The 27,490-nt window shown below is 41.8% G+C and overlaps 1 protein-coding gene across 1 annotated transcript in view; it reads left to right on the top strand.

Annotated features, from left to right (window-relative positions):
• CNTNAP2 (contactin associated protein 2) overlaps positions 1 to 27,490 on the top strand; it is a gene marked incomplete at both ends in the record, with an annotated part of 1,183,012 nt that overhangs the window by 1,138,094 nt on the left and 17,428 nt on the right. Inside the window, one exon of the mRNA XM_082307127.1 lies at positions 26,838 to 27,068. Within this exon, the coding sequence (XP_082163253.1) occupies positions 26,838 to 27,068 (231 nt within the window). The remainder of the gene's footprint in view (positions 1 to 26,837; positions 27,069 to 27,490) is intronic.

Here is a 27,490-nt window from a genome sequence, read left to right as displayed (position 1 = left end):
TTCAGCATATCCAGAATATTTCATCCTCACTGTACATCTGTTGATGTGTCAGACTATGTGTTCTGCGTGCATTACAATGCTCTCAGACGTGTAAGCGTCACAAAGCTTACTATTATATTGGAACTACCAGAAATATTTAAAGTATTTATTTTTCCCAGTTGGCGGGGGGAAGTACTGGTGGAAAGAAAAGTGCAGATTTTTAGGGCAAAAGAATCTTTAATGGTTTGTTCTTTACTCAACTTAAATCAAACTGCTTCAATCAGTAATAGTCTGCGTATGAAGGAATGGGTGAAGCATCTCATTTTTTAGAGGATTTAGTACTTCAGTAAATTTCAACGTAGGGATCTTGATGAACAACACTAAGATTTCCTAGCACAGAAATTCTCACGTATACATAAGTTCTTGGAGTACCTGAGGCTTCTCAAATAATGCAAGTTTTTCAGATTTCTGTGAAGAACTCTTCCAGTGTGAAACAGGTGTCTTGACAACACCGTCTTCTCCTCCCCACCTCGGTCTACCAATCCACATCACCCAGAGGCCTGAACCAACCATCTGATGCTTAAAATCTCAAAGAAAAGCATTTGTTCTAAGTGCCTGAACACTGCGACGTGAAAAGAACTGAAAACGGCGGTGTTACTTCCATAAAACTGCAGACAAAAAAACACCCCAAACAAACAGCAAAAAAACAATAGCGGGGAAGTGGTAGATGTAGCAACAGAATAAAAGATATAACTGACGGAATAAAACAGAAAAGAAGGAAACAGCTGAAATGTGTATAAAGAGGATGTAGAAAAACAGTGGTGAATAAGGAGGATGGGGAGAAAACACTGAATGGGAAACCATAGATAGATGGTGACCTGTATCACGTAATCAGCATCAAATATCTGAACAGAAAGCTCTTGAGACATCTGGTGCCAAGCATGTAGTAAAACACTACAAGCTTTACTCCAGATAAGCCATCAAATTCTACTTAAAATCTGCATTTCTTAAGCTGACTTACCAAAAACCTCTGCACATTTTATGGAGAGCTTTTTTCTTTAATTCCTCAGGTCTTGGAGTTCTTTCTTCTAATATTAATTCTCTGGTGTCCTTCTCTTACTCATACTGCAAATGATTCAGCACCTTAGGACAGCAAAGATTTGGCTTCTCCGCTCTAATAGTCCAACGTATGTGTATTTTGTGACTAAAACTTACTTAACACATTAATCTTAAATTCTGTTAGAGGTTGATTTTTATATGGTTATTTTTATACATTTTTATATAAAAATATATAAGCTAAACAAAAAATGCAAAGGCAATCATACCAGGCAGACTGTCGAAGGAAACCGATTTCCTCCTAGAATGTGTGCATGCTTCAGCATACTAAAGACTGCAGCTTCTTTATCAATTCAAATCCCATTTGTCATCTTCCAGTGAAATCTTATCTGAATATTCTTCCGTTCTGGAGATTTTACAGTTCATGCATTTCTGTATATATTAATTAAATATCTAATTTTCTAGTTGGGTCTCTGATTTGGATCTAATGTTTTGCCAGCTTATTCAATATTACTCTTTTGATTGGAAAGAATAAATTCATTCCTTGAAGAAGAGAATCCTGTCTTAAATATTCATTTTTTAAAAAGAAAATCTTATTTTAATTATCTAATTTTCTTCTCTTTGGTATCTCACCATAATTAATCCTTTATCCTTTTTAGCCTCAGTTCATTGTTTTAGAAATTGAAAGGGCAGTCATCCAAGAAAAAAGTAAAATCTCAAATCAGCAGGAAACAAATCTCTTTGTGACATGGAGCTGTGGCATTTCTGTTCTTGTCAAGAGACTTCAGGCACTCCAAATGAAGCGAAATACCCAGTTATTACTAGATTATGCTCAGTCTTTGTACTGTGGCGTACCAACAAGAGGCGTTTCTGTTCCATGAATTTTATCTGGGCAGTCGGGAAGTGGTTGGAAAAATGTCCTTCCAAGGTTGTCATTTTATTACCTCCCCCATTGCTTCTGCTATTGGACAACAGTTTCATTTTTTCCTCATCTGCTACGTGACTTTTTTTTTGTGAAACGTCCATAGCGAAAGCTTCTTGTATTTGCGCAAAACCATGCGTTGCTGTAGGACAGCTGATCATAGGCCTGGTTTTGAGTCCTGGCAAACGCTGCTCTTGTGTTACGCCAGTCTGAGACATCGTATTGCTGCTATTTTGCAATGGTTCACAGCCCGATCAGCATTTGACATAAAATTAGAGACCGCTTCCCAGTTTTATGCCCCCTACAAGTTCATCTACTGTGGTTTACTCGTCTACTTCCCTGCCATACGACTGGGGCATGTCTCATACAATAGTCTAATCCAGGCCTCCCTGGCTTTACAGCTTTGTTTCGCACAGGCAAAGCCTTTTCATCAGGCTGTTTGGGGACTTTTTAAGGCTTAATGAAATATCCACATGATCAACCAGCCTCTGCCCTGCTAAACTTGTTACGGAGGCAGCATATGTTCGATACGATGGAGACAGACAGTGCTTGAGGCTGTCCTGGCAGGATTTGAAGGCAGTTATGCAGTGCGTTTGTAGCGTCAGCTGGAATGACGTAGTGGAAAGTAAACCAGTCTGCTAGTTTGGGTTTCGAGATCCAGAGTTTCAGAAATGGTTTAAAATAGCACCATGCCATCTGTCTTTGGGTGACTGCAAAACCTGCAGTAGTAACGAGGTGATGGCAGCAATGGCCTTCTGACTGACCAAAGAAACGCGCGGCCCGTTTGGTCTGGGCTGTGGAGGCACCGCAGCGGCTCTGTAAGCCTCCTGCCATTCCAAGTGTGTTCTACATTGTCAATCTGGCAGATAAATTTTACCTAAACAGGATATTAAGTAGTTATTTTTAATGAGTTCTATATCATAAAACTCAATTATTTTTTAAACTTCTAATCAGGAGGAACATTTCACTTCCGTTCTTTTCAACATACTGCATAGATAGAGATCTCTGGAGTTCAGTTTTTCTGACTCAAGACAGCAAAGGCATAAAGCAAACTCCTGTCTTCCTGCCAAATGTCTGTCTCTTTATGAGCTATACATACACATTATAGATACTCTTTTGTTGGCTCTTTTATCTTCTTTTTATAGAGAGAACCTGGTTTACATACTACTCTGGGGAAGTGTCAGGCTTGAAACAGTCCCTGGTTTACAGGAGCAGACTGCATACTGGAGAGACTGGTGACCCAGATTGATGGACTTGGCAATAAGGACGTGGATTTATGAATCTATTTAACAAAAGTCTTTCACTTAATTCTTCAGGGATATATAACAGTATTTCTTATTTCATAGTCATTCTTCATGTTGAGATAGTGTTTAGTTATTTCACCCCAATGCAAAATGCTCTCACGAGGATCACAGGCCAAACATGTCTGAACATGGTGCAAATAGCAATCCTTGCTCCAAACAGGATTGCTTTTGTCCTTGCATTTTGTTTCCCTTCAAATTTGGTCCCTAAATATCAGGCTGATACTCTGTCAAAACTGAGCTGACTTCTTATCAAAACCATAGGACTTTCAATTTTACCATTTCTGGTTTTCTTCCCTTTTAATACCTGGCCCTAATGCAGGCTATATGTTGGCTCACAATTGAGGTAAACTGTGTTACAATTCAACTCGAGCCTTTAGAGTAATTTTCAAAGTTCAACTCGAGGGAAATAATGGGAATCCTTGACAATGCCGATGTTACAGAATAGCCTGTGCAAGGAAGGATTGTGCTTGCTTTGTTCCTGGCTGTCAAGTTGTGACGCTAGCAGTTTTGACAGACTGAAAACAAATTGTGCCTTGTTTCAGAGACACGTGAGTATTATTCCTACAGGAGCGTGCTGTGTTTTAATGATCACAGCACTGCTGTGAAGCTCACCTGAATTCTTTTATAATCAAATTAAAATCCATGTAAGCAGCAAATACATATTGTTGGATGGGAAGAGGAGATAGAGAATATTGTGCTATTAAAAAAAAATTTATAAAAACCAATTTTGTGAGGAACAGCAAAGTTCGGAAGTGAACCTAGCTAATGGTTGATAGACTTTGGTGATGGTGACTTTCTAAAGGAGAGTGCAGAAGTACCTTCAGGTCACGGCTCTGGACAGTTTCAAGTATTAAAATCCTTTTTAAACAGAGCAGCAAAGCTGTCATGTAAGTTGCTTGAGCAGTGTTGACCTTTGCAAACAGGCTCCACTCCTTGGATAGATAATTAGGCATGTCTTTCCATCAGGAGGGATGAACTCCTCAAGACTCAGCATTCTGCTCCGGTGCTCGAAACACCAGGAACCAAGAGATTTACCTCTGATGCACTGCTACGGCACAGAGAAAGAGCAAAAGAATAGCAAAAGAAATTACAAAGAAGAGCGAAAGAAATTTAGTGTACTGATTTATTTTAGCTCATTAAAGTTATTGTCAGGGAAATAAAACTAGGAAGTGTGTGTTTATAATGAGTATTGCATTAGTCTGATTCCTATAACAGATAATGGCTGCTGGTTTCCTTTTATCTTTTGAAAAATCTGTTCTCTGACATAATAGTACCCCACATGAGGGAAACACGTAGTGCTTGTGAAGATGAAATTACACTGATTGATTGTCCTAAATTCAGTGATTTGCAGAACAGCAAACTGAGCAGGTGCTGCAGTGAGAGAACAAGTGGCTTCCTAGCAGGCGACGACAAGCTGACTTGCCATTCTCACAGCATATTTCTAGAAGTTCATTTGGGGGAGTAATTATTGACATTTGGATCATCATATCTCAGTAATTAAGATGTGCATTTCCTTCTCAATTGGATCTGTCTTTGGTATTTGCGGTGTGCTGTCAGTGACTACTGATATTATTGTTATCTGGGTAAAAGATATCCTAAACCTCATGAAGTATTTGTTGTATTTGCTTACATTAATAATTGTTATTTTCAATTATAGCTGATTAGATGATAAATAACACATTGGCTTTCAGCCATGACAGTAATTCAGTTTTAGAGTCCTGATAACTGCATGAAAAGCTCAAACCAAGGTCTCATATTTGTATATATTGAAAGTAAGTTGGATCTGTATTGTAAAGGCTACTGGTCCAGTAAGGACCCAGAAAATTTAAAAGCCATACAATAAAATCATGGTAATCTGTAATTGGTTTACTTTGTTTATAAAGGAACAAGTTATTTTTGACATTTAGCTGGTGCCAGGAAATTTTGCTAGCCAGGGAAATCATATTTATTTCCTAAATTGAAGTGTGAACTCTGGAAGAGCCACATGAGTACACAGCTCACTCCAAACAACCACTGACTACGTACGTATTCAAAAGGCCATTGGCTGAAGGTGTCATTTAAGTAAAATGTGTAAAACCTGATTTTAGGGTTTCTATTCATAATCTTTGCAGTCAAGAATTAAGTCCTGTGGCAGTCTGCTTTTTGGGGAGACTAAGAATAATTTTGCTCCCAAACTACACAAAAGCTCAAGCAGCTGCCCTAGAGCTGCACGCGTTTTGGAGAGTGACCTTCACCAAAGGCTGCGTGCAACAAAGGCATCACCAACAGAGTGACTACCAGGCTGGCAGTCCCCCTAAAAAGAGAGGAAGAGTTGAAACTTTGGCAGGAATAACTATGTGGAATGAGTGCCCTGAGATCTGCAAGGTGAAACATATACAAAAGGCCTTCCAGGTCCTTTTGCTGGCGCTAAGCACCTCTTTTGTGGAGGACAAGAGAGTCAACCTCCTACGGTTATGGCCTTGTCCTTGAACAACACAATAGCTTTTATGCCGGTAGTGTTGATTTTCATATAGTCTTGCGTTCTAACATACAGAAGGAGAGCGGGTGTGTCAGCAAGAGGGATACAAACTCTTTCTACAATTATTCCATAACTATTTGCATTTACTTAACAGAGAACAGAGCAATCTTACGTTTCCAGTTGACATAAAGGAATGAAAGCATGCCCCGCTCCCTCTTGCAGTCGTAGCAATGCACTGATTTATCACAGCCACTGGGCCTTTTGAGCAGACCTTCTGGTGGTGGCCGTCATCAGAGTGATGTGCCTCTTCTCCACACCTTTTCCTCATGGCAAAGTACTTCCGAATGTATTTAGCCTCAAAATTCAGCTAAGAAGTTAGGAGATGCCTTTCACCTCATTTTATAAATGGAAAACTGAGGCCAAAAGCAACTTGGGCCAAGCGTAGAGACTTGTAGGTAGGTTTTCCAAACTAAAGAGCCAGTACCATAGTCATTATGCCAACCTTCTTGTCCAGGTATTTACTCTTGAAACAGGAAAAGGAGACTGGTACTTTTTCCCTGTTTGCTGAAATTTAAGTTACAATTCCTTCGGAATGATACACATACTCAGGTGAGTGTTTTAGATGTATCTTACGTGTTCCTAAAATTTAGAGCCAGGTTTGAGAGCAGGCGTGGAGAGATGGTCCCATGCACTTCCTCCTAATCCACTTCCATATTTCACTGACGAAGTTCTTTGAAGATCTGAAGCAAAGCACTGGAAAGCCTCCAATTAAAATGTTTTAGCTAAATCACCATCCCGTTATATATTATTTAGAATGCCTATATGTTGTAGGTTAGTAAGTTTTTTTCGTAGTTTTTTCCCTACTATCAAGTACACCAAATTTACTACCAAAACTGTCCTCAGTATGCCAAAAGCAACATCATTTGGCCATGTGTATCAGTGTTCTCACACCTGCTCATCCACAAAATTAGCCTTCAATCTACAGTTCTTGTTTTTGGAACAAGCATGTGCAGAAAAAAAAATCCATGACAATTTGCTCAAAATTTCCCTGAGAGCATAGCCATATCCCAGATGGCTTCCACAAGGAATCTCCCTGGATTTGAGTTTATTATTTAGGATCGGCTCTCTTAACATCAACTCAATTGCCATACTAAGATTGTGCTTCCTAAGATGATTTACTGCTGAACCAATACCAGTGTTTAAAATGATTGATGAGTTTTCTTTTTTAATGTATGGAACAATTACTGGAAGCATGTGCCACATATGATGCAAGATGTTTTCCTTAAAGAAAGTCTTCCACTGTCTTTTTGTCCCTTTTCCTCATCTCCAGACAATCTCCCCACATAGTAAAAAGAAATACTGTGTTATTCAATTACCACATGGCCCTAGAGTAAACATGACTAATTGTCCGTGAGGCTGCAGATCTCAGAAAATATGCTTCGCAAGGAAGCCTGAAGCACAGGAACGCAAGAACACCCCAGCTGCGTGACTGCCTCTTGGAGAACTTCACCCAGGTTGCGATAAACTATGAATAAGCCTTATCACACTACTGGAAAGGACTTTTTGCAGCCAGATAGCACAGTAGTAAATATGGTAAAGGTATTTATCTATATTAAATATCTTGAGATTGCTCCTTATTTCTCAGCCAAAGACTGGCTGAGACTTTCAACTCAGCATCTTATGCTATAATTTGGTGTTTCAACTCAGCATCTTATGCCAGAACTTGGTGTTTCAACTTAACGAGCTGAGGTAAAGCATCGCTGTCTGTTTTCATTCAGTGGAGTGAAAGGTTTCTGTCTTTTTCTTTCTCACAGCAGAGAATGGCTTAGGCTTAAGTCTCAACTATGGTATTGCTATGTTAACACAAATTAATCGGGCTCACTGTGTAGCTTTTCTGTTGTCAATTTTAACAGATCTCCTTATTTTTTCTAACTTCATGTCCTCATGACAGCAAAAAAATGATGGCAATACTCTTGGAATTTCGGTCAGTGTTTTTATCTTCCTAAATAATAGCAAATTTGCTGAGTGAATATTCTTATCCCCATTTACAGGTGACTAGTTCGAGCGACTTGTCTTCCTACAAGCTAGTTGCTCATTTGGCAGTTGAAAAAAGCATTTCCAGCTCTAGTAGACAGATGGCACTGACTGTGTTTGGTACCAGGAGGAGCCAGAGGGAGCAATCTGGAGGTGTCTTCAGGGGTGCACCCTTAAAAGCGAAGCCAATGGGGCCTTTGCCCTTTAGCGTCAGTTGAACTTGTGTCCAGGTTCTCTGTCTAAAAGGGTGTGTTTGCAGAGCTTTTTTGAAAGGGGGGGCTGTGTTATTTCAAGCGTTCCTCTGCAGATGTCTTTCAGTCATGTTTCCATCAATAGTTGGGGGATCTCACCCACACAATAGAGGCCGGTGTAATGAGCTACCTAGAGACAGGCATTGGTGTTCCAGTAACGTGAAAGAGGTGCCAGAAATAATACTGAAAGCAAGGCCGTATTGCTCACGTTCAAATACTTGATGGAAAAGCTGAACGTGCTTCTAGAAATGAAACACAACATCAGGTGATGACAGGGTACTCATCATTTAATAATGACAGGAGCATTTAGCAAAATGAGTAAGCACTTGCGGTGAATCCCCAAAATAATTCTGCTCCCTTCAATTAGAGTAGCCATCAGTTTAAATATAGGTTCCAGAGGGAGTGAGAGGGAACCTAGCTAGATAGCATCACAAAACCCTAATGCTTGTGCTGAAGCATGACTTAACAGAACCGTGCAAATTGGAGCAAGAAGCATAAAATAACACAATGTAATCCTGGGCCTGGACCTTTTAAAATAATTTGTTCATTCACTTCAGTAGAATCATTCTTAACTCCTTAAAAAAATAGAAAAGGGCTGATTAAAGCAGAAGTTCCCCCCTCCAAACTGTGCTCTGCAGGATGGATTTTTTAAGAAGAGAGTGATTTACTAAGAGACCAAGTGCAGTTCCTTTTTTCACTCTAAGGTGAATGTTCTCTCTATAAATTACATATCTGTCCAGATCTTTCTGTAGATATTATTCGCAGGGTCTCTCAGATCACAGAATGGTGATATGCAGGACTGTCCATCAGCCTGAACAGTGACGGAGAATGGCTACTGTAGCACATGCGATTAGTCCCTAATCCCCATCTCAGACTGCAACTTCACTGTGATAGGCTGTATTTGCTTTAAGAGGATAGTCCCAATATGATGACAAAAAGAAAAATACTTAATTACGAAATAATTGCAATTATAGCCAGAAGAAGTGTTCTTAATCTTGTCTGTATTCTTCAGCCTCTCACACCTCTTGAGCAGAAATAAGAGCTAAATGCAAGTTCTGCCTTCTCCGTTGGATATATTGAATAGAAAGCATCCATTGCTTGTAGCTGTAGTATTTATGACATTAGAAGACATTATTCATCTATTACATGGAGGGTATTCAGTATCAGAGAATAATCAAAAGGTTTTGTATATTCATTCATTTCTGTCCCCCATGCTGTATACCTTGCCATAACTATAACGTAAGATCTCCATATGTATAACTTCCAATCACTTATTCAGGAAGCAAACATTACAGTAGTTCCTCCATTTGAACAGTACCCTTCCTCTTCACATCTTTCCCTATTTTATAAATCTCAGAAGAGAGAGAAAAAGTTCGGAGTAGAAACTTCTGTTTCATTTCAGTAGCAGATCCAGAGCTCTCATGGCCAGACAGGACTGTTATATCTGGGTGAATTTTCAGCTTGTGAAAACTCTCTGTTGGTTCCAAAAACTTCCTTGGGTAAAACACATCTTCCAGAATTGGCACCCATTTTGTGTTTGATGACATCCCCTCCTTGGGTAGCTTCTTTCAACAGTTGGTCTGCTACACCTTTAAAAATTGTAGAGTTTATTTCCATAATGTGTTTGGCTTTTGCTGACAGACACTGACTCTTGCTATTCCTTTCTTGGCTTGGTTAAAGAGCTCTTTAGCTCTTTGTACCTTCTTAGGTAGCTTCTCAGCTTCTAAGCTTATGATCCATGATTTGCTTCCACTGAGCATGTGCTTGATTAATATTGTGGATTCTAATTTCATTAATCCAACATGCCATGAAGGCACACACACCTTTCTAAGATGTAGTCCATCTATACAGTTATATAGCTTGACTGAACTTGTACTCAAAGTCTGAAATTTGACATTTATTTAAGGAAACGTTTTTATTTATTCATTTATTTGAAGATTTCATTTATTTATTTATTCGTTTTTTCATTTATTTGTTACTTACAGAATTCTGCCATGTTTCTTCCACTGCTGATATCAGGCTAATTATCCAACAGTTAATCATCTGATTTTTTTAACATCATATTTTTAACAATTTTCATTTTTTTTTTGAAAGGACCTAAGGACTCTTGAGTCTTCTGTAACTACTCCAGTGCTTAAAGGTCTATCAAACACTGTAGGAACAGTAATCTCTTCAATTTACACCCAGGAGTTCTTAGAAAACACTAACATACAGATCCAAATAAGCATGTATGGTTTAGATTTTATTTGGTGTTTTCTTCTGATTAAAAGGAACTGTCACATCCTCATATGATACAAGCATAAAGTCTTAAAAGTGTGGAACCTTGCTCTTTGAGATACAAGCTATTCTTAAACATCCCCTTCCATCCACGGGTTTCTTCCTGTCTCTCCTCCCTCTCGCTGCTGTTCATTATCTGCCTCGGCTTTGGCCAGTTAGGCACATACATCACATATTGAACATAATCAGGTTATGATTGTTGGTCCCTAGGCAACCACCATCTTCCAGTCCAGTGATTAAGTCATCTTTATTCATCATAATGAAGTCCAAACTAATTACCTTATGTCATAGTCAGTAAAATTTTTAGGAAAAAAAAGTTGGTTGCTTTTTTTTCAATAATCTAATGATGCTTTACTACTGGCTGCATGGGATCCCAGCACAAGCATCCCAAATTGACCTGTCTAGGAAACGAGAATGAGGGTTTTTTCCCACACATAGCAGATGTGCCTATCATCCCCTTTTCATGAACTTTATTAGCATACATGTTGGGACACCTACATTTAAGATCACGCTGGTCTGAGTTATTCACCACCAGAAATCCAGCAGTGATGTGCTCCTTCCCTACCATCTATCCCAAGCTGTCCTCAGCATTCTGTAGCCAGACGTTAACATTCCTGTCAAGCAAATTGTGTCTCAAGAATGTAATTATAAGTGAGAATTTTCCATTCCCTTTGTTTATATCTCAGATTCAGAGCTTATGAATACAGGCAATTAAAAATTGATTCTGGCAGGGTCTTTATCTACTGAATTATTATTTTATACTTCCAAGAGGTGGAATAAATACCCTGCACAGAGCTCTGTTCCTCTGCAGCTAAACTGCTTCCAGTACTTGGGCCAACTCATTTAAATGTAGTCTGAATATCTCTAAATTGCAGATCGCCATGCTGAGAGACCTCTGCTAAACTCTGAGCGCCTTCACTACCTATGGTTGAACTACTGCTTGCACAAATTGCATATTGTCTCTGCTAGAATTATTACAACCATTCACTAGTTAGAGATTCCTCATTTACTGATTATTTTTTTCATTCTAAAAATAAGTAGGTTCATGCATTAGTTGTGGGGACTGAGGAAGCTCTCTGTGAGTTTTCTACGTCAAATCCTCAAACAGACCAGGACATCGTGTGCCTGTGCAAAACAGGATCCAGTTTTATTACATCAAAGCTGACTTGGTTCAGAACAACCGAAGATAATAGACCTCAGTAAAATTATGATGGCAGCTGGTTTACAGGTCTCAGATTGCAGCCTCCTCCGAAATACATAGATTGTATGTACTGTCAGTGTCAGTTTTGTTCAATGAAGTCCTCCATTTTACATTCTCGTTTAATAAATCCAAACAGAAAAAAGCCCATCAGTCACCTGTTTACTGCTGCTGCTATTTTCTGTCAGAAAAGACCAGCCATGCTGAGTTTCTAGTCAAGAGGTGAGCATCACAGAATTTTAAATATATGATCATTTTATGGTCATTCAGTGAGGAAAGTACCTGCTGGTGCATGTGACGGTGTTAATGATACGCTATGGCAAACACTCTTCAAGATACTGCCTTGCTGATACAGCACAAATAAGAGGGGAGGGGAACAGATCAAATTAAAGAGGCACCTTTTACAAAAGTGCAAATGCTTGCTGTACAAAAAAAAAAACTACAATTCACGCTTGAAACTGTGTTTCCAATGAGTGGTCCCCTTTTAACACAAAAAAGATGGAACAAAAAACCCCGTAAGAATATGTAAGCAGTACTGTATCTCTGGAAATGTAGAGAGGAGAAACTACTGCTTTTCTTCTGGAATATATCTAAAAAATATTCTGTCTGAACAGTTGCAGAGATGGTAACTGTGGCTGTTTCTCTAGCCGTAAGAGCTGAATGATTCAGCAGTGACCTTGTGAAGGTTTTGCTGTTCTGGACAACATAGAAACGTTCAGGACGGGGTTGGGATACTGAAATTGTGAGTTGAATTGATGTGGCTAAGTGTGATACCACGCTAGCTAAGTAAAGATCTTAGATGAGGTCCGGCTGATGAGTACCATTATCTCATTTGACTTCTGAAGTGACAACTTAAAGGTCTTGTGATCTGAGACTCTGGTCCAATTTTTCCTCCATCCTGGATCCTCTGTGATCAGTTATTCCCATTATGGCACGTTTCTGGTCAAGTGCTTAATTTTTTGGCTTTACTCACGCCCTTCTGGCTCCTGGATGGAGAAGAAGCCAGGCAGGTCTGTGTAACGACCTGTCCCCTGGCCGGTGTGTTTTTTTGGCTGCAGTCATACTTTTGGTCTGAGTCAGCGCTGGCAGCCTCCTTCCCCCAGAGCCATGCAGCATCTGCATCCACGCTGGTGCCGCCACAAAGCACCGGTAGCAGCAGGATGAGCAGCGGATAGCGATGGCCAAGCCCAGCCACCCCGCGTGAGCTGTAGCCTGCATTATTGGTGACTCCTCAGGGTTTATGTCAATCCCCAAATGGTACCCGCTCCTTCCGTCTTCTTCCCCTCCTCTTCAGGGCGAGGGACCATTTGGCAGCATGGGCGATGGAGCGGGGATGAAGGTGGTGGTGCGGCTGGGAGAGGAGGAGAGAGCAAGGAGGCACTTGTTAGTCTGAGGACAAAAGGTGGTCTCATAATCTCGGTGTTAATAGATGGATATTGTGTTGGTAATTGGCTATTTTAACCCCTGCTTTTTCCAGTGCCCTGTAGGCAGGCTGCTGAGTCTCCGTTGTTTCATCTTCAAACTGAGCAAGTGAAGTCGTCTCAGTAATTTTAACTTTTTAAGACCATCCTATGCAGGTTCTTATTTGGCTTTCCTCGCCCTTTTACGCAAGTAAATTAAAAGCAAAAGTATTTGGACTGTACCTTTCAAAACTCATCAAATACCAGAATAACCTTCAGCTACCTTTTCCCCGAGAACGGCTGCTTAACAGCGTTAACGTGCCGAGCAGCGTCTTCTCCAAAGACGATTTCAAAGCTTTAATGCCCCTTCAGCGCCTAAAACGGCCCCAGGTGCCGGTGCGAGAAACGCCAAGTGCAGGGGCCGAGCCGGACCTGCGCCTTCCCCCCTCCCGCCGCGGGCTGCGGGCTGCGTGCGGCTGTCGCAGAGGGCTCCCGCCCAGCAGCGCGGCGGGGCTCCGGCCGCCCCGGGCACCCCGGGGCCTCCCCGCCGCGGCGCCCCGGAGGGGAGGCACCGGCCGCCGCCATCGGCCCCCCCGCCCGCTCCCACGCGAGATCCAGTCCGTGTTTTCCGCCGCCCCCCCGCCCGCAGCAGGCAGGTCGGGGGAGGCCGCGCTCCAGCTCCGCTGCGCTCCGCTCCGCGTTTTCCGCCCGCTCCCCACCGCAGCCCAGCCGTGCGGGGCGACGCTGCCGCCGCTGCCCCACGGCTGCCGCCCGTCCCGTCCCGTCCCGTCCCGTCCGTCCCGAGGGCCCGGAGGGCAGGGCCGGGAAGACGACAGGTAGCCTGGATGCGGGGCCGGGGGGGGGGGAGGCTTGCCCTGCGAGGCGGGGGGCACGGCAGCCCGCGGGGCTGCTCCTGCCGGGACATCCCAGGCGGGGCTTGGGGCACTCGTGTGATGAGCTGGCGCCAGTTCTCAGCCCGGAGCGAGGCGGCGGGCGGGAGGGACGAGGTCTCCGCAGCGTGTGCCGGGTGGCCGGGAGGCCGCCTGCCGCCGCCGGCGTGCTCGGGGCGGGGGGGAGCACCGCTGCCCGCCGCCTGCAAACGAGACGGCGCTAGCGAAATAGGTGACCCTGCGTCGTCTGCCAGAACAAAGCTGCGATGCGTGTGGCGGGGCGCCCGCCTGGGGTTTCCCGACCTTGTCTTACGTGCTTTATCTCCGCGGGGGGTTCGGCTTAGTCGGGGGGCTGGGGGGAAGAGAGAGGGGCAGCTCAAAGGGACGGAGAAGGGCAGTCTGATTTAGGTCACCTTCTGACGCTGATGCTGCAACCCACCTGTAAGGGGTTTTTTTTATTTTTATACGAACTGGTTGTAAAAGAAGCAAGTTACTAAGCAGTCCTGTTAGACATGTCTGCTTCCTGATCCAGCTGATGTGACGCTGTTTGATCTAGTACAAGATTTAAGAAAAAAAGCAAATGGCAGTATTTCTTGTCGGTGTAGCATCTTGAACTAACTTAATGTACTGTTTTAATGTATTTCTCTGCTGGAGCCAGCATAACGAGATGCTATAATTCTAATATTTTTTATATTTATTTTTATTGCTGCTTGATCAAAGGTTTCCCTGTCCCTTGCAAGAAATCCATTAGGTTTGAGATTAGAAACACCCAAAGCTTCGTTTCAGTATTTGGGTGGGAGCGCTTGCTACAGCTTGTTAACAAAGCCATTATGCTGCAAATGGCATTGTGCCCTCAGCCGCTACTCCGGAATATTGTTCCATGCTTGGATGTAATAATAATAATAATAATAATAATAATAATAATAATAATAATAATAAAGCATGTTGGTAGTGCACAGTTTGATTTAGGCCAGCTAGAAGTGTTCAGTTTACACCATCTAATGAGATGCAAAGGTAGTCACTGAGTTAGTCCTTGCATGTTGTCTGGTCTTGTTCTTCCATCATCCCTCCACACGCCCAGCTCTGTGTCTTTTTGTCAAAACGTCTGCTGTCATTACTTACTGAATAAGACTGTGGATGAGCAAATCATAGAAAGTGCAAAAATATGCACAGTGAGGATGCCTCTGCATCTGATCTGAAAAGCAGTAAAGGTCTGGTTAAGCTATACGTATTAAACCTGAGCTTGGCAGGACTGGAAAAGGAAGTGTGCTTCCTTACTGTTTCCCATGGAGTGAAATTTGTTGGCTGGCATCAAACCACACCTATCTCTTTCACCCCCAGTGTATTTGTTGAATGAGGGAGCGTTTTTGGTTTCCAGATCATGGCGTAATGGTTTTACAATTCATTCTTTATGGAATCATGATTTCCACTGCCTAGAGGTGGAGAGGGTCTTCTGCAGGGCTTTGCCACTCGTGCATGACGGCTTCTTTTCAACCACAGATTTGAGAGCTCCCTTTTTAGGTGATTTAGTTGGTCTACCCAAATTTTGATGCAGTACAATCCTATAATGGTGGAGGTGTGCAGTGCTCTCCACAACACAAGAAGTTGAGAGGCTCAGTTACCTTGCCAGGGTGCAGCCTTAAAATGAGCTGCAGGAGGTCGTTCGTCCCAGCGTGAGGAGTTCAGCAGTGGAGCTCGCTGGCGTGGGATGCTGTGGAGGCCAGGAGCATGAACGGTTTCTGAAAAGACTGGACACGTTCACGGGAGACAGTTCTGCCGGTAGCTAAATATAAAAGGCAAGATGCAACCTTCGTCTCGGAAAGGTTTAAAGCCCAGGTTGATGGGAAGCTGAAAAGGTACTCTGGGAGAGGATCGCTTTACATGCTCCGTGCTGTTATGCTACTTGTGAATCGTCTACTATCAGTCACCTTTTTTTTTTTTTTGAAGAGAGAACAATGAACTAGATAAGTCATTGATCTGTCTAATGCGGCTGTTAAATTTTCATGATAATTTGACATTGTAGCAATACTTCTCAGTAGTGAATTTATTGCATGTAAGCATGGTCCAGCAGAGGAAATACAGAAGAGTATTTCACATACGCATACTTGTCACAAAGAAAAGAAGCAAAAGCCTTTAGCGTTTCTTGGGTCAGCCTCATCATTGACTTTGAGACGTAACAGAGACTGTTCAAATATAAATTGCTCAGCTTCAAATTGTGAAGCATACAATACTGGGGAAAAAAAGCATAAAAGAAATTGCTTCTATGAAATGGAATTGATTCTTTTTCCCTGTACTGTCCTACAGTATTTTTCCAATTGTTTAAATAAATGGTGTTTTTCAGTACTACAGCTAGGTTGGTATTGTCTGTACAAAAAGTGGATGTTTTCATTTGAGGAAAAAATAAATTCCAAATGAAGAAGTAAAACAAGCAGAATGAAAATGTTGGAAGAAAAACAACGTACTAAATTACAGCATTCTCATCCTTGCTGGCATTCTGCTTTTCATTTGCTTGCTATTTTCAGGCTTTTGATAACTGAATTAAAATTGCCACTACTTAGAAAGGTCATTGCTTGTTCGTAATGTGGCAGTGTGCGTATCTGCTGAAAAATGTCAGTTCCCAAAGAATTTTTATTTATATATTACGTTGCACTGAAATCCAACAGGTAGGTGCAATAGCCATAGATTTCTTTTAAATTAAATAAATGAGAAAAATTATGTGGGACTGATAAAGAAGTTTTATCTTTGTGATATTAACATCCCTAAAAGTGGTTTCTTAACAAACAGATTGCAGATCCTTACCATTTTAATTAAACAAACAAACAAACAAACAAAAAACCCAAACAACCTTTTAAGAAGACAGGTGGCTCATATAAGGCATACATGGTATATGAATAAAAATAATATCTTACTGAAAAACCATTTGCCAGTTTTAGCTGCATACCATGAATCTTCTTCAAATGGTTATTCTAGCTTTTTCACCATCTCCAAGTGATACAGTCAGATAAGCAAGGGAGGAGGGAGGTGGGAGGCAAGAGAGGGAATTTCAGCCTACCCACTCTTTGATGAGACTGCACTTTTATTAATATATTTGAGGCTGGTGATACAGAACGCAAACGTAGTATGAAGACATTTGCAGATAGTCATAGAAGGGTACCCGTGAAAGCACAAAGTAATAATCAGGCTGAAATTATATTATTTTAATACAGTTTTAACAAAAACACAATATAGCTAAATGCATTGGAGTTTGGCCAAGACATATTACATTTGACTACAGGCTTCAAGAGTCTTATTTGATTATTTATTTGTTTGTTTGTTTATTTTCTGGCCTGAAAAGCATTTGCTGAGTTATGTTGCAGCCAGCTTCCATAAGACATAAATGCACATTAGGCAAACCATATGAATGAAACTGCATATTTCTTTTGCATAGTAATGCTACCTCTATGTATGTGTTTTACATCCTTCTCTAAGGGTTATGAAAGGTGCCGTGAAGATTATTTATCGTGAGCATAAATTAGAATGGGTTTATAAATTCTGCTGAAATACAGTGTCCCAACTAATTCTGAGGATGTTTTGTCTGTGATGACAACTTCTATTTTTTCATAGTGATATCGATGATGATAAAATTACTTAGTTATTTTGTCAGTCATTTAGATTTGTGGTTTGTTTGGGTTTTTTAAAGAAATTTCAGCTGTATCATTTCTTCTCCTCCCCCATCATCCACTTTCTCTCACTCTGTTTAGAGCCTGCCTGCAGACAAAAAGTAGATGAAACATTTAATTCTTTGTTGTGAATGGAACACCTGGTGGTGGCTCTCCTGCTGCTGCCCTCGACCCATGATCTCATTGCTTTTGCATCATGTGAAGAGGATAGAGGATGGGGTAGAAAAAAAAAAAATTGTTCTTGAAGCTAAGCGTCAGATACTTCTTATGCAGCTTTGGTTACATCAGTGTGTGCTGAGCACTTTGCTTCTCAATCACAAGATTTCCGTTAGCCCTCAGGAGGTTTTGCAGTCAAGGTACGGTGGTACAGCCTGGCTGAACAATATCAGTGTCCTGTTCTGTCAGCTCAGGCTATTGTCTGGGCGGATGGCCTTTCTTTTCAGCTCTCCCTACCTTTGGGATTCCTGCTTCAAACAACAGGCTGAGCTTTTTGCCTCTGGTACCCAGGGAGAATGATTAGTCATCTAGAGGAGAAATAAAACGCTACACAAATTTATGAAATGACTGTATTACCGCTCACAGTTGGTTATAAAGGATAATGCACGGAGAGGTCTCTCTTCCCCCAAAACCCATGGGAGTTTTGATCCCACTGGCACGGAGCTGACTGTTTGCTCCCATTGAGGTTCTGCCCCCAGCTGAACACTTCTCCCGGACGGCTCTTGAGTAGGAATGTTTGAAGACTTCTGCCAAAATCAAGACTTCCAGTTGATGGGTGCATGCTGGGTATTGTTCCTTGGCAAAAAAAGGGTCTATAGAAACTTGGTATTTCTTCTCTTTTTCCCTGATTTTGCATTGTTACGTTACCCTAGGGAGAGCTTTCTTTTTTATCAATGGAAATGTGCCATACGATCTGTGCCTCCATTAGTGACCTTCCCAAAGTCATGAGAAGTTTGTGGTGTGTTTAAAAAAAATACTTCATTTTATTCTCATATTTAGAAACAATGCCCATACCTTTTTTACTTAGATCTCAAAACATCTCAAGTGAGACAGATCCCAAGTGGAGGGTAGGGGGAATTCTCTATGTCCTACTAAGAGGGAGGGGGAGAGGTTTATGTGAATATCTGAAGTGGCTCACTCAAGGTTATACAGTGAGTCAGTAGCAAAATGTGAAGAAAATAGTTGTTTCCTTGAAAGACTGATGTTCACTTTTACTGTTGGCCTTAGTTTTGTGGGTTTTATAATGCAATTACTAAGAACCTTACAGCATCAGTTAATTCCCTTTTCATTAAAATGGAGTGTGAATTCCTGAATAATAGCAGTTGTTGGCTACACGTGAAATTTTAAAATGGAAAATTCCGGGAAATCATACATCTGTTATGACCTCTTGAAACATTCGGAAACTATACCATCAGTACAGAAGAGCAGAAAAAAAAATCCAACTCGTTGTTCTCAAACCCTCTTCATTTGTGGCAATGTGAAACCAGGCTGCTGTCAAATAACATCTCCATTTCATAGCATTCTTCACAGTGCCTTTTTTGACTGAGAGCTGCAGTCCAGCACTAGACTTTATTATTTCTGCAATAATGGGACTCTGATAGGAGTGCATTTCACATCGGTGATTTACTGGCTCCATTACAGCGTGACCCGAAAGCCGTAACTCCTCCGCCATGGACTGGGTTTTGGAAGTGCTCCAGGGCCACGGCGCAGCTTCCAAGCCGGCTAAGGTTCTCTAATCCTGTGTATTTTTCACCTGGTTCGATCATTTCCAGCTTGTGCGGAAAGTATTGGGAATGTTTCATAAAGAAATGGCCTTTGTTTCAGCCACGCTGATAAAGCTGCTGCTGCAACTGAAACACGCGCTGAGCAGTTACAGTCTTCATAAGTAATTTTTCTCTTGTTTGCACCGTGGATAAGGCCATTTCTTAAGTGTAAGACAGCAAATGAAAGCACCATGTGTTTGCTGTGCAACACTACCGGTTGGCACTGCTGGGTTAATGTTATTTCCTTTGGTTTCTGGCACAGTGCTTCATACACCACAAATAGCATCTTCTCTGTGTTTCGGTGGGTGGTCAGTGAGTTTATCAGTCTAGACATAAACTGTCTAAACAAAATTATTCCATACAAGCTATAATTTCTTACAAAAGAAAACCGGAACAGTTACAATATGTCACATAAAGTTACAAAGAAAAAGTTAAAATAGCCACGGAAGGACCACGTCACAGGATGGGGCCATACTGTGGGCAGTACCTGAAGGCTCTGGAAAGCAATCAGGTGTAGGCACATGTCTGAAGGCCTCTGACTTAGGGGTCGCATCAGGGGTCCAGGGCGAAGGGGACAGTGAGTCTCTCGCAACATGTGCCAGAAGAGGGGGTGACAGGACGGCTGTCCCAGCCCCGTGGGGGCTGGAGGCCACCCCGCAGCTTCTCGCTACATTTGCTCCATCCCTGCAGGCCCTGGGCAGCGTAAGCATATTAGCCTGATGGGAAGGGGACATGTGGGGAGGCATCCGGCTACCACCTGGCCCTTGCAGACCTGTGGACTGAAAAAAGTGTGTCTGCTACATGGGTTTTGAATTTTTGCATGAAGAGCAGTCGGCAGTCATTTGCACTTGGGTCCTGTGAAGCTCAGGTCCCCATTCTCGGAGGCCACTCACCCCTTCGCTACCCCCAGCACCCCTGTAACAAGTTCTTCATAAGCGAGCATCTCGTTTCACTGGTACCTGTATCCAGAGAGCAATATGCACTAGCTCAGTTTTGAGTAATGGACAAAATAAAGCTCCTGTTGTTTATACTTGGTTTGTACCACTTACTGAATTTTAATTCAGAGACTGAAATTAAAAGCCAGGGAAGTTTGAAGGCTGTGGAAGGTCTTTACTGTAGCTTAGTTCAGGGCCCATACATGCCTTGCAGTTTTACACTAACTACAGCTCATTAAACGTCGTTCTGGGAGTTTAGCTTCTTTGCTTTGTACTGCGGGTGTTTAGCATATCTGATACCACATGTGGTGCCTACACAGTTAAGTGGTATTAGTATGCTTTTTCATAGAAATTGCTGATTTTAGGACAGAGAAGATAGGAACAGCCAGTAAAGAAACAGGTGCTTGTTCTTCAATACTGGAGGATGTTCATCAGAAGACCCAGGTGATGTATCAGAACGTAATTTTCCCTTCAGCTGGTGTTATCCCCCTTTTGGGTGTATAGTAGTTGCTCCTGACATGGACTTTTTAGCCCTGTGGCTTTGGTCTAGCAGATATTTGCCACCCCAGATAGGTTCTCCCTATGACTGTGTACTGTATGTGATTAAAGCTAATTTATTTATTCTCTCAGTTTTTTTACTCTGCACCAGTCCTCAAGTATTGGCATGTGCCAGGGTTCGATGTTGCATTGAACTGCTCATCTAGGCATCAAATACTGCAAATAAGAGAAAGTGCCGTAGTAATTTCAGTGGACTGTGACTTCTTGAAATCGATACCTTCCTTTCAGTGGAGTTTAAACTGCTTTCTATTATGCGGAGCCTGATGCAGTAACAGAGAGATGCTTAAGATGCCAATTGGGCTGCTCTTTGAGCAGTGGGTAATGTAATGAGATATCTTTCTGAGTACAGGGGACAAGAGAGCACGTGGTGCTTTATTTCGAAGAGAAAAATCTATTGCTAAGGTTGACCCAAAAGCAATTAGTGGTTCATTTAATTGAATCGGTGAATTCACCTGTGCAGTCTATTAAAATATTATATAGAGATAATTCAGGCTCAATTTAGTACAGCTAGCTGATGAGTTATGGAGATTTATAACGGATTACCTTCTATCTACCCACTCAGTGGATGCTTAATCTTAGGTGAAATAGCAGAGCATCCTGGCAGTTCAGCCAGAAATACCGCCTTGTGGCAAAGCTGGACTTCTCCCACTACTGATAGGGCTACCCTCTTTCCAGAATCATTAAGCTGTTGTATTTCAGGAACGTATAAATACGTCATTGTCCTAAATACAAACAGCTGGATTTTTCACCATTTTCAAAGCAAAACTCAAATGATGTCTTGTGTAAATTGTGTAAGAAATAGTCTCTAGTAAATCGAACTGAGAGGGCTTTGGTTGTGCTGCTAAGACTTTCGTTTGTTTAAAAGGGATCTTCTGTCACAACCAAACTCACTCCAGTATATAGTGCCTTTCTTCTCCCTGCCCTGCTATGAGCTACTTCGGGCAGAGCTTTCCCACTGTCAAAGAGAAAAGAAGAGCTAGATGGCTATAACATTTACTGAGAGCCATGCTGTGCTAGAAGAAGTACCCTTAGCTATGCCTTATTTCTACTTTGAAGGGCATCACTGGAAAACTCCAAGGGAATTCATAACAGGATATTTATTACATACATTGTTGTACATACCCACAAACTGTACTTCAAGTTCTGTTACATTTCCTTCCTAATGGAACATAATTCACAATAAATAGATGCCTTGATCCTCTCTGTATGTATTGAACACTGTGCAAGATTCAGAATTTATTATAACTTTCCGTATCGATCTGCATTTTGGAGTCCTATAAAGAAAAAAAATGTACAGATCAGCTAGAATAGAAAAGCTATTCAGCACGGATGTTTAATAAAAACAGTTTTTGTGGGTTTACAAAGATTTACAGTGGGAGTGTTTCTCTCTTCCCTCATGGCTGACTCCCTCTCCTCTCCCTCTTTCCAGCGTGTAACGCAGTCCAAGGCCATCTTTCCCCATGTGGCATGTCTATACTGGTATGGCACAGTGCTGTGCTGGGTTGTATAGCTTTGTGCTGCAGAGCCATGTGTACGTGTGAGTCATTCTAGGATCCTCACATGGGGAACTTTACATAAATAGAAAGCGTTTCTGTTTTGTCTATCAAAAACCTGCTCAGGGCTGTGGGACCAAAGATATCTTTTTTTTTTTTTTCTGCTAAATCAGGCTGTCGTTTTTTCTCTAGTCTAAGTGATACAAGAATGTATGAAAAATAAATGTAGAATTAAGCGGAGCTGGACCTCTCCAGCAGTTCGATAACCTTTTGTGCTATTAGAAGCACCATGGCCCTTTGAGCTACTCTAATTCTTTTACTGGTAGATATGGAAAATAGAGAAGGGAGAGAAAGAGTAGATAACTGTATTTGGCAATGTGTCTGCTTCTACAAGTAGCTCATCAGATGCATGCTAACTAGGTCAACTTTGGTAATAATCTGAACCAAACTGTTTATTTGTTTGTCTTGTAACAGTGCCTAGGCAGGAGCCACATCTACACTATCTACAGATAATGTAGTAAGGGCAAAAAGGCTTGAAAACCAGATAACGTAATTACACTGATTAATATTGTGATGTGCTACTAATACATTTGTTACTTATGCACAGATCCAGCCACAAATTTTCCTCTATACAATTTTTTTTTTTTTTTTTTTGCTTGTTTTCTTCTAGATTCATAGAGTAATGAATTTCAACTTGTTGGGTACTCATTAATGGTGCCTTGTGTCATGCTTGAAAATAGATATTCTTTACATCTTTTCACCTAGGTGGAAAAGAGCTTCTTCAGTAGTAGCACATAATTTTCAATAGAGAAATGGTGTTATTTTCATCACTGTGTGGCATGTTTCTGCCACAGCCATGGGAAATAAGCCCTGAAATCAAAATGAGTAACTGAGGATTAAATTCCTATATCTTTTTACTGTTAAAGAAATAACAAAACATAAATAACAAGTATTTGATGTTAGCTATATCTTCAGTGAATGATAAGACACAAGACATGGGGCAACATCTCGTGAGTTTCTTAGTATACTGTGTGCTAGTTATATGCATTTTTAAAATGTTTAAGTAATCTGGGTAGGCAGTTGCATAGTTATTGTGTGAATGTTCAGTGTTAAGGATTTGTATACTGCAGTGCATCTGTGCTAGAATGGGTTTGCCTGAATGGTCCCTGTCTTGTAATCATGGTCTTCATCTCAAGTCAGCAGGTTATGTGGTCAAGGGAGCAAATGGTTAAAATCAGCTGAAGTTAAAAAAGGCCTTTAAGTGGTATTTTTGGAAGTCTTTCATTACAGAAATGCTTGTGGGTAGGGTGCCAGCAGAAGATTGCTGCATCAGATCTGAAAGCAATAATACTAATGTTGCTATTAGGTATTGATAATACTGTCATTTTTATGTCATTAATATGACTTTGCACTAGCTTATATGCTGGAAATTAGAACAATGCAAAGTAGTTGCATTGTACATTTCCCTTTTTTAAATAATGTGATTGTCGTCATCTTTTTTTTTTTTTCCCCTCTTTGTTATAGGGAGAAAATTGAATTTTAGTCATGACAACAAAGGCATATTTCATTATATAATCATTACACTCTCCAGGGATTGGTTTATAGCAGGCTCAAATACACAGGGAGGCAAAGTATAATGGCCTAACATCAGAGAGTATTGGTGTGCTGAGCCCCATGGGACGCGCACGGGAAGGAACATGTTCACAGTCGAAGAAGTCAATCCATCTTGTTTTAGCACTGATGTGATGCGAGCTGGTAGTAAATTTGCATGAGGTGACTTGCACAACCATCATTTGTGGAATGTTTTAAACAAAAATGCAGGTCTTCAGCAAGGTGCCTTGTTAGGGTTTTTTGGGTTTTTTTCCTTAATTCTTTCAGGATCTAGTATCCATCACTTATTATTCACAGAGTTAGAGAGGAATGGTGCTGAAGCTGCTAAAGTAGCACAATCATATTCACAGATTTTTGTTCTTGTCATTCAGGATTGTGAGTGGGAGGCTATTAGCATTGCTGCATGAAGTTCCACAGAATATATAAAAATGTGAATAAAAGGTAATCACTAATCTGTTATTGACAGTGGTTGCAGTGTTTAAAGAGAAATACGGTCTTCTAATTGTTCCTTAGATTATAAGGATTACTCTAAATTGCAGCTGTTTGCTGAATATACCATGAATATTTTATTGAAGTAAGAGACAATGAATATTGTGGCCAGATAGGAACCTTGTCCGAGTTATATGGTCTCCAAGTAGCATTCAAATGCATCAACTCTGGCTTTCATACAGCTTTTCTACTAACTGTGGAAAGTGTGCATGCATGTGTGAGTTTTTTTACTTATTATCAAATTTTTGGAGGAGGTGATGCTAACTGTTTGGTCGAGCTACTTTTTTAAAGGAGAGCTGGATGAAAGACCCACATGACTAATGCAATTATTTTAATGCATTTAAGCCAGGCTCTAGCTGAGTCCTGAGCATGTTTCCACTTTGTCACAGGTGACAATCGCTGCTCACTGCCAGCTTGTGAAATGTGGCTGTAATATTGATACAGGCTGGATAAGCACTAGCAGAGAAAGGATGCTCTCAAACGTGGAGGAAGAGGGAGAATGGGGGGAATAGAAAATCCATTCTTGTACAGTGGATCACATAAGGATCTAATGCAAGTAATTTTCAGATTATGCATCTTCCTTTTGTGTCCTTATGCTAGCTGGGGAGGGACACTTAAATGTTGTATGTTTATCATTCTAATATGGTTGCAAAGACAGAAAAGGTACAGCTTAGTTCTCTGTGAAAACCAAGAAGTTGTTTTAATCATGCTCAAGATTTGTCCAGTTTCCACCCCCACTTCATGTTAACACATAAACCCAAAAAATGAAGCGTACTTGAAATGCCCTGCCTGGTTAGTAGCCTTGAAACTCCTCATACGTATCCCTGATGCAAAACCATCAGTCCTGTTAGGAATAGCACTGACATATGTATCGTGGTAGTTTTTAGGGAGGACAGTCAGCAGCTCAGACCTCATATAATTGATCCTGGTTTGGTTAGAACTGAACACAGACTAATCCAAAATGCATTTGCTCATAATTCTGATTTGATTTTTTTATTTTTTCAGCAAAACTCAAACTCGGATGTGCTTTGGTTCCCCGCTCTTCCCCAAACTCTTACAATAAAACTCTTTCCCACTTTGTCCTCACACCTCTCAGGAGAACCCTCTCTATCCCACCTCTGTTTTCTTTTCTTTCTTTTTTATGACACAATCTTGTAATGACAGATCTCTTTTTTTTTTTTTCCAGAAACACCATTTTTCAAACCCTTATCATTGTTCCTATCTGAAAAGGTTGCTTTCAAACAACCTGGGGTTGCTCCCTGTTCTCTGTCCCTGGGACACCATCTTGCTTTGCTCAGCTCAGTACGACTTTTTCCACTGACTTCAAAGGCCAAATGTTAACTCCTGTCCCTGCCGACCCAGGGAAAGGCGGTTTGAAGTGTCTCAGTGCCTACGGAGCAATACTCCCTGGTACAGCACAAATGTGATGCTGCCGTGTGTCCTTTTCCTTCACTCTGTGCTACCATAGAAGAAAGGAAGCCAAATTCCTCTACTGCCATGTAAATATTGTATTAGACACCACGGTCAGGCTTTGAAATGTTAATACCCCCTCTAACGCAGCCAGCTGACAGAGTTCTGGTTTCGTTTCGGTTGTGACTCAGGCTGTTGCAACAGGTCCTGGCAGAATTAAAACAGCTGTGAGCGGCCTGCAGGTTCCTAGGTAGTAAGGGCACGTGCTGCATTTTACGGCTACCATTTTGGGATCGTTTTAACTGGTGCTTTAGAAGGGAGAAAGCTACTTGGGAGGCGACTTTGAGGGACAGCGGCTGTTTTAGAGAGCAACGGCGGAGCCCTGTGCTCCGCTCATGGATGCCAGCTGCCAGCTTGCCCGTCAGCCCACAGCAGCGAGGTGTAAAATGGCCGACTTGTGGCGGGCTCTCAGCCGACATAGGCCCGGTTGTGGAAGCGCAGGAGCATGCACGCTGCTCCTCAGCCTGCAGCAGGGGTGGACGGGCGCCTGCCACCTCTCACCGCTGCGGGGGAAGGAAGGAGGCCGGAGAGGGGCAGTTTTCCATCTCAGGCCGAAGGGATGCTTGGTCCCCTGGCAAAGGGGTGCTTAGTCACCGGGTGAAGGGAGACTTGGTCTCCTGGCGAGGAGACAGAAGGGGAACAGGAGTGAACAGGAGTGGTCCCAGCCCACGGAGAGGGGCTAGAGGGCGATGGGCCAGGGTGAAGGAAGGGGCATCTCTCACAGCAGCAGCTTCAGCCAGGAGGAGAGACCCTGGCGATGACTGTCCCTCTGCCTTCTCTTTCGCCACCTCTTCTTGGGGAAAAGATTTTTTTTCCTGGCCTTTTGTTCTCTGATGACTCCTTCACATCCAGCCTTTCATTTTAATGATAGCATAGCAGTGAAACCGAGTCACATCAAGGCCTGAAGGTTTCCAGCTTTAATCTGTAATGAAATGTAAAGAAACCTGGCAGGGTCTGGCACGTTCTCAGTCTCCTGTGAGAGGAACCTGGGAACTGAGCTCTGGGAATCAAGTGTTCAGACCAGCCGTGCTTTCCAAAGCAATGAATTGTTTTGATTAATTTATTTTTTTTTCCCCTCCTTAATTTCCTATAGAAATTGGGAAGATTGACCAAGATATATATAAATACAACACCCCAGGATTCACTGGCTGCCTATCGAGAGTACAGTTCAACCAGATTGCTCCACTCAAAGCAGCTCTGAGACCTACCAACGCCTCCTCTCACGTCCACATCCAAGGAGAACTGGTGGAATCCAACTGCGGAGCATCTCCACTCACCATCCCACCAATGTCGGCCGCTACCGACCCGTGGCACCTAGACTCAGGTAAGCTGGGGTTCATGCCACGTTAGCTCAGTGGAGCAGTTCAGAGAAGAATTACGTCCACCTTCCTCTGTAAGGGAAACCAAAACTGAGTGGGTGTGATTGATAGATGACTGTAGCACTATAATCACGGTAGGAAACGCAAAGCTGGAATGACAAGAGATTTGCCATCACTTCTAAATGCAGTTACAGGATATTTTCTTTACCTTTTTTTTAATATTCTGCTTTATTTTTCTTTTCCATAAGTCTTACGCTGTTTGAATGCTGAGTTTTGACCTAGCTGCTGTGATAGCACTTTCTCTGTAGTATTGGGTACGTAGTCAGCAAAAGGTTGCAAGTACAGATAAATAAGGTACAGTAGCATTTCTTAAGCTGTATTCCTAATAAGTGAGTATATTGTAGTCAGCTTCATACAAAAAAAGTAA

Source organism: Platalea leucorodia (assembly GCF_965183815.1).
Source record: "Platalea leucorodia genome assembly, chromosome: 1".
Lineage (NCBI taxonomy): Eukaryota > Metazoa > Chordata > Aves > Pelecaniformes > Threskiornithidae > Platalea > Platalea leucorodia.
The sequence above is the reverse complement of the archived record's forward strand: the minus strand, read 5'-3'. Positions and strand labels throughout refer to the sequence as shown.